Source organism: Mugil cephalus, chromosome 7 (assembly GCF_022458985.1).
Source record: "Mugil cephalus isolate CIBA_MC_2020 chromosome 7, CIBA_Mcephalus_1.1, whole genome shotgun sequence".
NCBI lineage: Eukaryota > Metazoa > Chordata > Actinopteri > Mugiliformes > Mugilidae > Mugil > Mugil cephalus.
In genome coordinates this window covers 1,421,114-1,435,560 of record NC_061776.1, presented here as the reverse complement: position 1 = coordinate 1,435,560, position 14,447 = coordinate 1,421,114, and the positions used below count along the sequence as shown (strand labels likewise).

General features: G+C 39.6%; 2 protein-coding genes across 2 annotated transcripts; one reads left to right on the top strand and one right to left on the bottom strand.

The window, feature by feature from the left end:
• The first annotated feature begins 558 nt into the window (after positions 1 to 558).
• On the top strand, positions 559 to 4,737 carry LOC125010589 (DNA ligase 1-like). The gene has a single exon (XM_047589334.1). The coding sequence runs from the start codon at positions 559 to 561 to the stop codon at positions 2,944 to 2,946; it is 2,388 nt and encodes a 795-aa protein (XP_047445290.1). The 3' UTR covers positions 2,947 to 4,737.
• Positions 4,738 to 6,196: 1,459 nt separating this feature from the next.
• On the bottom strand, positions 6,197 to 13,907 carry LOC125010888. Its single transcript, XM_047589794.1, is given in 4 exon segments — positions 6,197 to 10,319; positions 12,811 to 12,846; positions 12,849 to 12,917; positions 13,878 to 13,907. Coding segments are annotated over 3 exon segments (3,792 nt in total). The 5' UTR covers positions 12,910 to 12,917; positions 13,878 to 13,907; the 3' UTR covers positions 6,197 to 6,624.
• Positions 13,908 to 14,447: the final 540 nt, after the last annotated feature.

Genomic DNA, 14,447 nt, shown 5'->3' with positions numbered 1-14,447 from the left:
TGTCTCTGATTTAGTATCATCCCAGACACTTAATCAGTTTGGGATCTAGTGAATTTGGAGGCCAGGTCAACGCTATGGGGTCTGGTCTAGGTGGGTGCTGCATGTTTAAGTACAGTCCACATGAATGAATGCCAATTTATGTGATGATGATGAAACAAACTGCAATGAGACAAAACTGTGTATGTTCATATGGTTGAACCCTAGTTGTAACCATCTGTATTTCTCTACACACAGATTCCAACCAGAAATAACTCCACAGTCACATGAGGATGGGAGATCTTCTGTGACCATGAAGAGTTTGTCTTCTCATTAGAATCAACTCTACTGGTACCAACTGTCTGGAACTGTAAAAGTGTTGTTAAAGTTTGTAACTATACCACAATGAAAAAATTTCTGTCATTTTGGAGTTCAGTAACATCAGTGTTATCAAGATCAAATGTTCCTGTAAAAACAGAGCCAACTGAGACTTCTTTTGATTCACAACCAAATGACAGTGAGTCAGAGAAGCTTGAGGTCAGTAAAAGAATTGCTGATTCTGTTAAAGCAAAAAGCATTCTGATGAAATCTGAGGAAGGACCTCTCTCTGTTTATAACATTCCCCTGAAAGAACAACGAACCAGTGTAGATGGTTGCAGATGGTTCAGTTTTGGGGAAGATGTCCCAAAACAAAGTCGTACCATAATGGTCCTTGGAGCAACTGGTGCTGGGAAGTCAACTCTCATCAATGGGATGATCAACTACATTCTAGATGTTAAATGGGAGGACTCATTTAGGTTTAAGTTAGTTCATGAGGATCAGTCACTATCTCAGGCTCACAGTCAGACATCTGAAGTCACTGTGTACAAAATCAACCACCAGGAGGGGTTTAACATCCCCTACTCTCTGACCATTGTGGACACTCCAGGTTTTGGAGACACCAGAGGAATAGAAAGCGACAGAAAGATCACCGAGCAAATACGTAAACTATTCTCTTCTGGACATGGTGTCACTGAAATTGATGCAGTGTGTGTTGTAGTTCAGGCTGCTTTAGCACGACTCACACCAACACAGAAATATGTGTTTGACTCAGTTCTCTCAATCTTTGGCAAAGATGTGGCAGAAAACATCAGAGTTCTGGTCACATTTGCAGACGGTCAAAAGCCTCCAGTTCTAGAGGCGATCAATGCTGCAGGTGTTCCATGTCCTAAAACTAAGAAGGGGCTGCCACTTCACTTCAAATTCAATAATTCAGCCTTGTTTGCAGACAACAAACCTGCAGCTCACAGTGGACATAACGAAGATGATGATGATGGAGGATTTGATCAGATGTTTTGGGTCATGGGGACAAAAAGCATGACAACGTTTTTTGGTGCTTTGAATAAAGTAGAAACTAAAAGTTTGACACTGACAAAGGAGGTCCTCAGAGAGAGACAACAGCTCGAGATTTCAGTCGAAAATTTGCAGGTAAAGGTTAAAGTTGGTTTAGCCAAGATGGAGGAAATGAAAGAGACAAAAGAAAAACTGAAAGAGTTTGAAGCAGAGATCAACAGAAATGAGAACTTTGAGTTTGAAGTGACTGTCACAAAGCCTTTTCAATACGACATTTCTGGTTCTGGAAACTTCATCACAAACTGTCAACAATGTCATTTCACCTGTCACTACCCTTGTGGTTTACCAGATGATAGAGATAAAGCTCGCTGCTGGGCAATGGGATCAAATGGATACTGTAAACAGTGTCCAGGCAAATGTTACTGGAAAGTACATTTTAATCAGAAGTACAGATGGGAGTATCAAGAAGTTAAAGAAAAACAAACTGTGAAAGAGCTGAAGGAAAAATATCTTAAAGCCAAAGGTGGTAAGACAGATGTTCAGACATTGATTGATAAACTGAAGGATGAATATGATCGTATCCAGGGTGAGGTGGTGAATCTGATAAAGGAATCTACTAGATGTCTGAACAGACTGAAAGAGATAGCACTGAAACCAAACCCTCTGTCCACTCCAGAGTACATTGACATGTTGATTGAAGGAGAGAAAGCTGAGGCCAAACCAGGCTGGAAGAAACGAGTTGAGTCTCTGATGAAGATGAAACAAAAAGCAGAGTTCATGGCTAAAGTAGAGAAAGGAGAGAATCTTCTCAGTTCTCAGCAGAGTAATCAAGATCAACAGGACAAACATGACACTGAGACTAAAACCAACAAAGACCAAGACAAGGACGATAACTGCAGTGACATTAAAGACCAAGACAAGTCAGGTACTGATAGAAACCAAGAGGAAAAGACCAACAGAGACCAAGACAAGGAACAGACTGAGGGAGACCAAGACAAGGAACAGACTGAGGGAGACCAAGACAAGGAACAGACTGAGGGAGACCAAGATGAGGAACAGTTTGAGGGAGACCAAGACGAGGAACAGTCTGAGGGAGACCAAGACGAGGAACAGTCTGAGGGAGACCAAGACGAGGAACAGTCTGAGGGAGACCAAGACGAGGAACAGTCTGAGGGAGACCAAAACGAGGAACAGTTTGAGGGAGACCAAGACGAGGAACAGTCTGAGGGAGACCAAGACGAGGAACAGTCTGAGGGAGACCAAGACGAGGAACAGTCTGAGGGAGACCAAGATGAGGAACAGTCTGAGGGAGACCAAGATGAGGAACAGTCTGAGGGAGACCAAGACGAGGAACAGACTGAGGGAGACCAAGACGAGGAACAGACTGAGGGAGACCAAGACGAGGAACAGTCTGAGGGAGACCAAGACGAGGAACAGTCTGAGGGAGACCAAGACGAGGAACAGTTTGAGGGAGACCAAGACAAGGAACAGTCTGAGGGAGACCAAGATGAGGAACAGACTGAGGGAGACCAAGATGAGGAACAGTCTGAGGGAGACCAAGACGAGGAACAGTCTGATTCAGAGACTGAGCTCAGTTCTGATTTAGTTCAAGATGTGACTGGAGTTTTATTCAAGTAGTCGAGTACATGATGTCCTGTGGCTTTTAAAACACAAGAAAAGATGTGAAACATAATTCATTAGTACTTTTTTTTTCTGTGAGAATATTTTCAGCTTTAATTTTCTTTAATGATGATGATTTTTTCATGATGATGATGATGATGGTGATGATGATGATGATGATGATGATGTTGATGATGATGTTGATGATGATGATGATGATGATGATGATGATGATGATGATGATGATCTCTTAGCTCTGCTCTTCTCTTCTCTGGACTCTTCTTGTGTTGGTTAATGCTGCTCTGTGGGATTAATAGTGTTTAGTAGGTAGATGATGACTAACATAGTAGCTACACCAACATAGTCATTTCTCTAGTTTTTACTTTGTAGTAGTTTAATCATGACTGAGTGTTGGAGATACAGAGACCATATATTGATTATTATGTATTATTTTCTTTGTGATTGACAGTTTTCTCTCTGATAAACAGATGTTTTATGATCTCAATTACTAAGTGTCTTTAATACAGAGATATCACAGTTTGCTTTTGTGATTGTGTTAAAGTTGTTTCTATCTGAACAACAGGAAGAGAGTAAATCATGACTGATGACAGAAATTCTACTGGTGTGAATTAAATCAAACGAGATTAACCTGTGTTTAATAAACTGGCTTCAACTGAACTCTGAGGAATAAAGGTTTTAATTCTTTTTTTTATTTTATCTCTTGTCTTTTTGTTTTAAAGGGAAAATTGTGAAAATTGTGAAGTTGTGAAGTTATTTTGTAAATCCTCTAGTTTAAACACATGAATCAGCCATGTGACAGAATACAGCAGTTTGTTCTTGGTCCACAGGGTGGCAGCACAGCATCGGCTGTAATGATGTAACACAGATGTTGGACCTGAGAACAATTATTACTGGAAGTTCAGAGATTAGAGTTTGTTACTGACACACAAGAATGTCTTAGCTAATGACAAACAGGAACAATCTGAATAATAAAAAGAAAACCACGGCCGTCCCCTTGGTACCAGCATGCTAGCTAGTGACAGTTTACACAATTAAAACAATTTTATATCATTAATATTAGTGGTCAGAGACTTCAGAAATGTCCGTTTTGTTTTTCTGTTTGATAAATGAACTGTTTATTTATCACCCGATATATGGGGCGAAACACGCCACAGGAAAAAATAAATAGTTCATCATCAATGTGAAACTCTGGCTGCTCCGGTTTCTAGTTAAGTCAAACTTCTTGCTTTTTCCATGACTACAAACGAGCCACAGCTCCCAGTGAGAGGCTTCATTCTGCTCTGTCTGACAGTCCATGGAGCTGAACTCTAACGTGGGCCCTCAGCAGCACCACTACCTCCGACCTCTGTTACATGTGAAACGGAAAAAAAAAAAGAAACTGCAGCAGCTTTTGTTTTTAATATTTTTTATTTTTCATTATTTGATTATTACTGTGGCAGCTCAAGAGGAAACGTATTTAAAGAGTGTGTTGGTCTTTGTTACAGTCGGATCTTTGTCACTGTGGCTCTGACGTTTAGGTCAAATAACAAGGTTTGCCTCACAGGTTGTCGCTCACTGTGTGTCCTTCATGTACAGTGTTACACTGTGTGTACTTGTGTGTACTACGCTGTTTCATTTGTGTGCGTTTGTTGTGAAGATCGCCTCAGCTTTCATGTTCAAAAACTGTCAGAGTGGGAAAATGTGTAAAACTGTGTAGAAGAGCAAAAGGGAGAGAGTTTGTTTCTTTCATGTTCACAGGAGTTTAAAAGGCATCTGTCAATGAAGGGAATTAAAAGCTTCACCATAAAATGTCTTAAGTTTCTGTCTTCTTTCACATCAAACCTTAAACTGACTCGTTCTCTTCTGATTCACATCATTTAAGGTTACGGGTCCTTCTGAGGTTTCTACATGAAAATATTCAAAGCGCAGATTATCACACAACTTCTGGAAGTAGATAAAGAGAATTCAATCAGACACACAAAACAGAAATGTTACCCTTCAGTATTCACTTATTCAGATTTTTCAGATATTTAAGAGACGGCAAACACGTGAGAAAACATATTTCTGTGGTGCTCGTAGGAAAAGTGTCAAACAGAATCAAGTTGAGAAGCTCTACCTTTGTAACATCTGTGGGAAAAGACTGACAGACTCTTCAATGTGAGCAAAACATTTAAATATTCAGCAGAACTAAAACAACATGACAACACACAAAAGTGAGAGACTGTACTCTGGAGAAAGATGTGGGAAAAGTTTCAGTCAGTCATTTCTATTTCCACGTAAAATCCCACACAGACGAGAAACCTCATTCCTGCAGGTCCATTTATCTTTTAGAGGAACGACTCTGAACCAGAACAAAAAAGAACGTCAGTGTTCAAACTGAATGTATGTAAGAGACAAAACTACAATAAACGATAACGTTCATCAAATATCACAGAAGAATCCACACAACTGAGGAGCTTCACCTTTGATCGTCTGTGGGAAACAATTTACTAACGTTCAACACAAAAAGGCACATGAGAAACCACACAGCTGAGAAACATGTGACGGGTAATATTCCAACATTCATCAAATACTGATGAATATCAATAACAAGACATGACGATCTGTGGATGTGAGGCTGTTTTCTTGCCTCCGTCCATGTAAGAGATCACACAGGTGAGAAGCCTTATCCTTGCTATCCGTTAGTGTCATTTGTTAGAGGCTTATCAGCCTACTTTGTGTATCAGGAATGTGTCATTATGTTCATATTTCTATTATATACAGTATGTTCACTGTTTAATAATTATGCATAAATCATTCATTTCAGTCTGTTTCTCTCTAATTATTCTATGTAGAAACCATAATCAACAAGCATCTGCAAATAAATGAGTGTCATGGTCATTAAAGTGTGAGTTCCTAATTAACATAATGAGATGCCTGTTCTATACATAAAGAATCATAATAGTCCATTCAGACGTCTCACTCCAGTTTACAGAGGCTGTGGAAAGACTTCAGCAACACAAAGAGTTACTTATGAACTGTTGCGAGTGTAGAAATAGGAGTTTAGAAGTAAAACCACCAGAAGTATTCTCAGTTCTGTGGAGAGCAATAGATGAAAACATACATTAAGGGGTTCTTGCAAAGAATTAGAAGCATGAACCCGTAATCTCTGTAGCTCATTAAACACACAAAACAAATTAATTCATTTAGTCTTGACAATTATGAGAATAACAAATCAACTGCTAAAGTTATGTCACATCATGTTGTAAATAATGAAGGTGGAACAGAATTTGACTCCATCAAACTTTAATGACATTTTGTTTCACAATTTAACAAATTAAAACAACTTCAACAATCAGTTAATTTAAGTTCATTTCTTTTCTACTACATTGTTAATCAAGTTATCATTTCAGCTATTTCCAAAAACAGCAAGTATTAATTACATCACCTGCAGTTATAATTTCAGAGAGAAGCTACAAAGCATAAATGGAAAAACATGCAACATAATACTAATAATCTATCATTTAATCTCTGTCATAGAATATATCACACAGAAAAGCTTCAGTTTCAATCACTATGTTCTACCTAATAATCAAGTTTAAATGTAATAATTTCAGTGACATTTTCTGTCACTTTCTAAATTCTGCTGTTTTGAGTTGTGCTGTAAAGGCCTCTCATTGCTCCTAACAAGGTCTGTAGATCTTATAATAAGTTTTCCTAAATTCCCAAAAAATTAAAAAATTTCTGGGTCAGGCTTTTCTTTTCTTTCCTCTGCTGTCTTTGCTGAGACAATTCTTCGTCTGTTTTTGTCAGCTCTTCTTTTCGGGCTACCTTGGAGATGATCTTTGCCCTCTCCTTCATTGCCTCCAAAGACTGAACTCGAGCCTTGAAACCAGGTTTGGCTTCTGATTTCTCTCCTTCTATCAGCTGTTCGATGTACTCTGGAGTGGTCAGAGGGTTTGGCCTCAGGGCGATCTCTTGCAGGCGAGTTATACTATGAGCTGACTGCTCTATTAAGGACAGCATCATGTCTTGAAGCTGAACAATCTCGTTCTCTTGGCTCTCAATCAGTTTCTGAATCGTCATCTTATCTTTTGTAGCTTTTTCATACTTTTGCTTTAGCTCTTGCAGTGTCTGCTTCTCTTTTACTGGAACATACTCCCATTTGTATGTCTGGTTGAAATGAACACTCCAAACGCATTTTCCAGGGCAGACTGTGCACATCCCTGTCCTATCCATTGATGCACAGCCTCGTTTCTCATTATCATCTGCTATTGCACATGGGTAGTGGCATGTTATAGAACATTTCTGACAGTTAGTAATATAGACCCCTTTCTCTGTGAGCTGTCTTTGGACTGGCTTAGTAACTTCAATCTCAATCTCAAAGTTCTCATTTGAAGTCATGATTGTTTCATGATCTTTGACCTTTTCTTGCGTTGCCTTAATTTCACCAAGTTTGGCTAGTCCAACTCTAATTTGTGGTTGCAAACCTTCAATGGCTGCTTCCAGCTGCTTTCGTTCTTTTAAAACCTCTTGAGTCATTAACAAGCTTTTGGTCGTCATCGTACCCAAAGCAGTGAAGAACTTCTGCATACTTTTGGCCCCCATCTTCCAAAACATTTCATCAAAGCCGTCATTATCCTCGTCAGAATCTTCATCTTGGGGGTTGATACTCTTGCCACTGTTGTTTGCAAATAATGCAGAGTTGTTGAACTTAAAGTGGACTGGGAGCCCCAGCTCATTTTTTGGACATGGGACCCCGGAGGCATTTACTGCCTCGAGAACCGGTGGCTGCTTGCCATCAGCAAAAGTCACCAGCATCTGAATGTTTTCTGCCACATCTTTGCCAAAGATTGAGAGCACCGAGTCAAACACATACTTCTGTGTTGGTGTGAGTCGTACAAGAGCGGCCTGAGTAACAAAGCATACTTCATCTATCTCACTAACTCCATCAACAGAAGTAAAAAGCCTTCGGATTTGTTCAGTGATCTCCTTGTCTCTTGTTATTCCTCTGGTGTCTCCAAAACCTGGAGTGTCCACAATAGTCAGAGAGTAGGGGATGTTAAACCCCTCCTGGTGGTTGATTCTGTACACAGTGACTTCAGAGGTCTGACTGTGAACCTGAGATAATGACTGATCCTCAACAACTAACTTAAACCTGAAACTATCTTTCCATTCAACACCAGCAACATAGTTGATCATTCCATTGATGAGAGTGGACTTTCCTGATCCGGTGGCTCCAAGAAGCATAATAGTGCGGTTCTGTCTCATGCTTTCTTTACCAAGCTTGTACCCCCGGCAGCCATCTATATCCATATCATCGACTTCCAGAGGCAGTTTGTAAACTGAGGGGACATCTGAGTTTATAACCTTGCTGATGTGTTTGAGATATTCAGCAACACGTGCAAATTCACACTTTGTTGTCCAGACACTAACAGTGATACTTTCCTTGCTCCTACCAGCTACACCACAATCACATCTGACTCTGACTGCATATTCTGTCTCTGACTGAAGCCCAGAGAGGACTGCCTTTTCACCTCTTGATATTGTTTGCTCCCACTGGACATCTTCCACTTTTGAGCTGTTATCTGTTTGTGCGTACTCCACAATGTAGCTCAATATCTGGACATCCTGTCCGAGCTCAGCAGGTCTCTCCCAGCTAACTGATATCTCAGAGGAGGTTGGTTCAAGCTGAGGTTTTTCAGGAGGACTGCAGGGTAACGTTTTAATGAAATCACTGACTACACTGACTGGTCCAACACCTGCTGAGGTCACTGCTCTACACCTGAACACATACTCTGTGTTTGGCTTCAGATCCCTCACTGTGACTTCTTCAGCTATTGATTGACTCTCCTGTTTCCATTCATCTTCTCCACGGACACAGAACTCAACAGAGTAGGAGGTGATGTTCTCGGCTCCATATCTGGGAGGAGAAATCTTCAGGGTCACACTGTTGTGGTTGATGTCTCCTGCTGTCACAGTTTCAGGCTTTGAAGGCGGCTCAAAGTTCTCAGTGACAGTAAAGTCTTCTCCATAAAGGTAGATGCTTGAACCTTTCTGTCTCTCATTGGTTAAACCCACTGTCAGGAACTTCACATTATCATTCTCCTCGTTAGCCTCTGCAAATTCACTGAAGAGTTTTACCTTCGTCCGCATTTCATCTGCTACTTCCTTTGAAAGGAACCATTGTTCCTTCTCTATATCATAAATGTGTGGTTGGTTTGATCCCGTTAAGTAGTTTGATAAAACTGAGAGGTATGGTTCAGGACTTCCCAGGGAGGTGAAGACAAAACACACAGCATGTTCTGCACTAAGAACTTCCTCCTGTAGAACATTATTGGAAGAAACGATCTTGGTGTTTTTCATCTTGTTGGTGAAAGATTTTAAGATGCTGATTTCTCTTTCTTTACAGTCCATCCACTCATTCAGGGCTTCAATGTTGAAAGGTGAAGCAAGTTTCTTCTTCAGCACGTCTGCCAGCTCAGACTCCTCTTCTCCTCCTCCTCGGATCGAGGGAAGCTTCTTTGCCAAAGTTTGTTGGAATTCCAGCTTGAACTCACAGCACATTTCTTTGAACCTTTTAATCTTTTTACAGACTTGTGGGAACTGCTGTGCAGTGGTGGTACTCAATGTATCATTGCACCTGATTTCCAGCTCCATGAAATCCTCCAGGAGTTTCTGTGCTTGGTGAACTAATCCGATACTTATCTGACGGACCAGTTTAGCTGCAGTAGAATCTAAAGCTGTCAGTGGTAACAGCCAGACCTTCATTGGTACGGCATTTTCTCCATTGGTTCCTAGTAGTTTTGGCAGGCTTTGGTAAACCTCAACAGCATCCGAATAGGACACTGGATTTTTTGTTAGAGAAAAGTCTCCAAGAAATTTGCATGAGAATTTCTCAACATTTGCTTTGTCCTTATCTTCCATTTTCAGGGAACCATCACCCTCTATAGAAATGGTGGGTATCTTGTTGATCATCACTTTCAAGCTGCCCTGAATATCTTGATTATTTTCTTTTTCAGAAACTTCACGGTCAAACACAAAGAAGGCTTGTGCCCCATAAAGAATACCTGTGACTACATGAGTTGCTAAACCTTGTTCAAAAACGTATGGATGTTTCACATTTCCTCTTCCAAGATGATTCATTGACAGTTCCTGGAACTTTGTGGTAGTTTTGTACTTCAGTGTCATTCTGGCCTGTTTTTTAGAGGTCTTCTGATCATTCAGGTATTTGGCTGATCCTCCAACTTTTACCAAACCACACAAGAAACTTGCTTTCAGAGACGCTTCAACATTTAGTGCTGATAATTTATCCTCAATAGACTCAGATGCAACTATCTCAAAGTCACTGTTAGGGCTGGGTCTTTCCCTTGTGTCTTTCTCCAGGTCATTCTGGTCCCACAGAGTCATTCCTGCAAGAGAGAAGAGCAACACTAAAATGTGAAGAAAAACTTAGACCTCTCTGTATTGAAATAACTACACTGCATTCTATCAATTAAGTTATCCCCACAATGCTACAACTGACACTACTGATCACACTATTTTGCTACAGACATAAGTTTAAAATATTGTGCATATGGGGTAAAGATGCCAGACTCAGGACTTAGTTCATTGTACCTTTTAATTACTCATAGTAACTTATATCTGTTAATAATAGTGTCATATTCTTGTCACTTTACTTAGTGCTGACAAATAGCACTTATGATATTGCATAGATGTTTATAGCAGTGTGCTGTAGGGAGATGTATTCATTATTATAACTTTATTACATATACTTATAACTACAGATATAAAGCACTATAGGCGAAGTCAAAACTCATTATGCATCACTATGCACATTTAGCAAAGCAAAGTAGTTATGATGCATCATAAAACTAACAAGTGACTAGGCAGATATTGACATATTTATAATGCACTTTTCAGATTAAAATTACAATCATTCATAACCAGTTGTCATAATGCATCATGAAGTTGGTTATGACGATTTGTGAATAATGTATAGATGGTAATAATGACCATTATAATGCTTTATAGACACCTTATAAAACATTATGAGTGCATTCATAGGGCATTATAAATACAACCTTTATAGAAAGTGTTACCATTAATGTTTATGCATGTCTTGATGACACTGCATGACGTGTGGTTATTATGATAGTTATATGATTGTGAAATGATATTCTGATGTCCTGTGTGTGGGTGTAGTTTGCTCGTGTTGCTAAAGGTAATTTCCAGGGACATGAGATGAATATTCAGGATCACTTGGATGCAGGGCAGGAATTTTATGAATCAATTTGACCTTGTGCAGTTTTGCAGTTTTGTAGTCTGCCTCTTGACTGTCAACAGGTTTTAACACCACCAGCGTCTATTGAGAAAAAAAATACGTCTTTTGATGATGTTCTGGATTCTTATTGGGCAACTCATCAGTGGTGAAGACTTAATCAAAAGGCCTTAATTAGCATTAAAATGTCTTGAATGTTTCAACAAATGCTAAGTAGGATGTTATGATTGTAATTAGTCTCAAATCTAAAAATAATAGGCAACATTTATTTCTTCAAACTAATTTGTGAATAGCAGTGACGTCACGCGCTCACTGGAGCGGAACCAACAACACAGTGATGTGTTTGCGGCCGTGATTCCGCAGATGCACGTCGTTCATGTAGCAGTTGGACCTCATGCAAACATGGGAAAGTGTACATTTAATGACATTGTCTGGCAGAATAAAGGGAGACTATCGCGGCTAACTTGCCGTGGTGGTGACTGTACGGTGGAGAGTGGAGAGAGGAGCTAATAACGGGGCTAAGTTAGCATGCTGAGGCCATGTTAAACATGCTGCTATTATTTGGCTGATGGACAGAGCTCGACACAACTTAGCTGTCAGAGAGGAAGTATTCCTCCTGGAACTTAAAATCATTGGGGGTTTTTATGCCCTTGGTGCCCTCAAAAAATTGACAACACAAAAGGCCAAATGGGCTTACCCCTAAAATGACAAAATTCCAGGCCTGCTTAGATGGAAAGAACAACAGTGTCCCCATGACACATGCTATAAGTTTTTATACAACATGCGTAATATAAGAAATATAGTCATAATTAATTTCACTTGCAAAGAGCAGAGGAGGGAAGCATCCATGTCAGTTTCAGGCAATTCGGAAGAAAACCAAAGTGAGTTTACACAGTTTACATTTTGTGTCAGATTGACCTAATGCCCAAAGGAGGAATAAATTCCATTGTTCCAACTTTAATCCTCAGAAAGTCAATGAAAAAGAGTCAATGTAGACATTTCAAACAATCCATATGTCAGGAAACTCTTTAAGTAAAAAGAAGCATATTAACTAGTGGGTAGGAAAAGAGACACAAAAAATGCTTTTCCTCTCTGCTGATTGGTGTGTGACTGAAAAATATTGACTGGTAAAATGTTCCAATCACATTAATTGGTGGAAAGGAAAATACAGAAAATGATTAATCACACATTTAGAGTTCATAAATTAAAAGACAAGAAAATCATCAGTATCAATCTTCATTATAAATATTGCCCTTGTTGAGCTTCCATATCAATAACAGTATGTTACTACATGTGTTACATTAGATTCCAGAGACTGTATTGTCAACATTGACTGTGTGTGTGTGTGTGTGTTCTTGTTCTTGTGCTCTCATATGTATTGATGCATCTTAAACTTCAGAGACTCTAAGGAAGGAAAAGATTGATATAACTTTTGAGTTGAATTGAATTATTTTTGATGTGTTAAAAAATGGAGAACATTTGTTATTGGTCAGTGTCACTGTCCTGGGCTAATATTTTATAAACAGACATGAATATATCAGAATCCCACAGGTTTACAGCGTGAATATTTATGTTTTCTTATTTAATCCACAAAGAAGCAAAGTTCACATGTGAACTCTTACCAGGGATGAGTGAGTCTCTGCGGCAGTCATAAAGCATCCCAGGCTGAATGGACGGCCCAGAGCCACCATCTCCATCGTTTCACTGGCTGCAGGGTCCATCTGATGGTCTGATGAACACAGATAATATCAGTCCTTTGACTCTTTATCATCCATCCATTAACTGTTCATAGATCTGTATGAAAAGCTCCACTTGACAACATTGGAACTTGGAAAAAACATTTGAAGGACAAACATGTAGAAATAAATATATATAATTAATCTGCCTTCATCAAAAAGGAGGGGGCTGTTAACAGCAGCATGACTTCTCGCACCTCCCACCTCCAAATCTCAAAAGTGATGGTGGTCTTCGTGTTCCGGCACAAGATTAGGCTGATCGGTGACTCTAAATTGACCCTGTGAGTGTGAGTGTGAATGGTTGTTTGTCTCTGCGTTAGCCCTGCAATAGCCTGGCAACCTGTCCAGGGTGTACCCCCCCCGATGTCAGCTGGGATAGGCTCCAGCAGCCCCCGCAACGCTAGTGAGGTAGTGAACAGTGGTGACCCTCCAGCCCCAGGCCCCTTCCTCACATAAGGCCAGCTGCTCCAGCATAGCACATTAGTCATTCACCAACAGAAAGTACAACAGACAGTGTTTTATGTAGAGATGTTTGGTCATAAACACAGTTATAAAACTTTAACTGTTGAATGATCAGTTAGTATAATTCATTATGAATAAAACATGAGACTGTAGATATGAACTCATCACATGAGGGTGAAGGATCTTGTAAATCAGCATCAACTTAGACCAACATGTGTGTTTCAACATTTCAGTCTTTATCAGCTCAGAGAACTCTGCTTCATAACATTATTAACATGAATGTTGCTCAGTGCAGCTTTGATTTACTCCTGCGTACAAACTCCACTCAATCCAGTCAAATGATCTTTAAGAATAGAATCTTTCCCTAAATATTTTTATATCTAACTTAATCATCATTCATGAAATTAGAATTTTAACAGATTGTAACACTTTTTACACAACAAACACAAAAAGAAGGGTGTATACAAGTAGAAATAACAGAGTGTACTTACATTCCGAATGTGTGTGGTCATCAGAGCGAGTGCTGTAGTTTCAGATGTTATTTCCTCTGTGGGAAAGACACAGCTCCAGGTTTTATATAGAGGCAGGAGAAATAAGAACCAACCTCATTTCTCAGAAACGACTTGACTTTCACTTTCAGGTTTTGGGGATTGGGGTGGCTGTGGGGGGTGGGGTTACTGATTTGTTACTTTAGTTGTCTTTGCTCCCAATGATCACCTGCTAGAGCCATGCTGACAAACTGGCATGTGACATCACTATCCACCCTCTTCCCTTTAAACTTTATGGAGAGCAGTAACCCAGGAACATCATTACAATCGCATGCAAAGTCAAGGGAACACAGCATCCAGAAACATACAGGAACAAACAATGATGATATCAAGATTCGGTCGCAGTCATTCGTGTTTACTTCTTTGTGCTTTCTACTTGTTTTTTTTTTTGTTTGTTTGTTTTTTTCACTACAGGCACAATTATGGTCTTCAATTGCACTCACAATCAAATTTAACTTAACTTAACCCTAACCACTGCAATATTACTTTACAGTAATGTACAACGCTAGATAG

Bases quoted from the DNA above. Each gene is read 5' to 3' on its own strand.
- LOC125010589 (XM_047589334.1), top strand. From the start codon at position 559: ATGAAATCTGAGGAAGGACCTCTCTCTGTTTATAACATTCCCCTGAAA.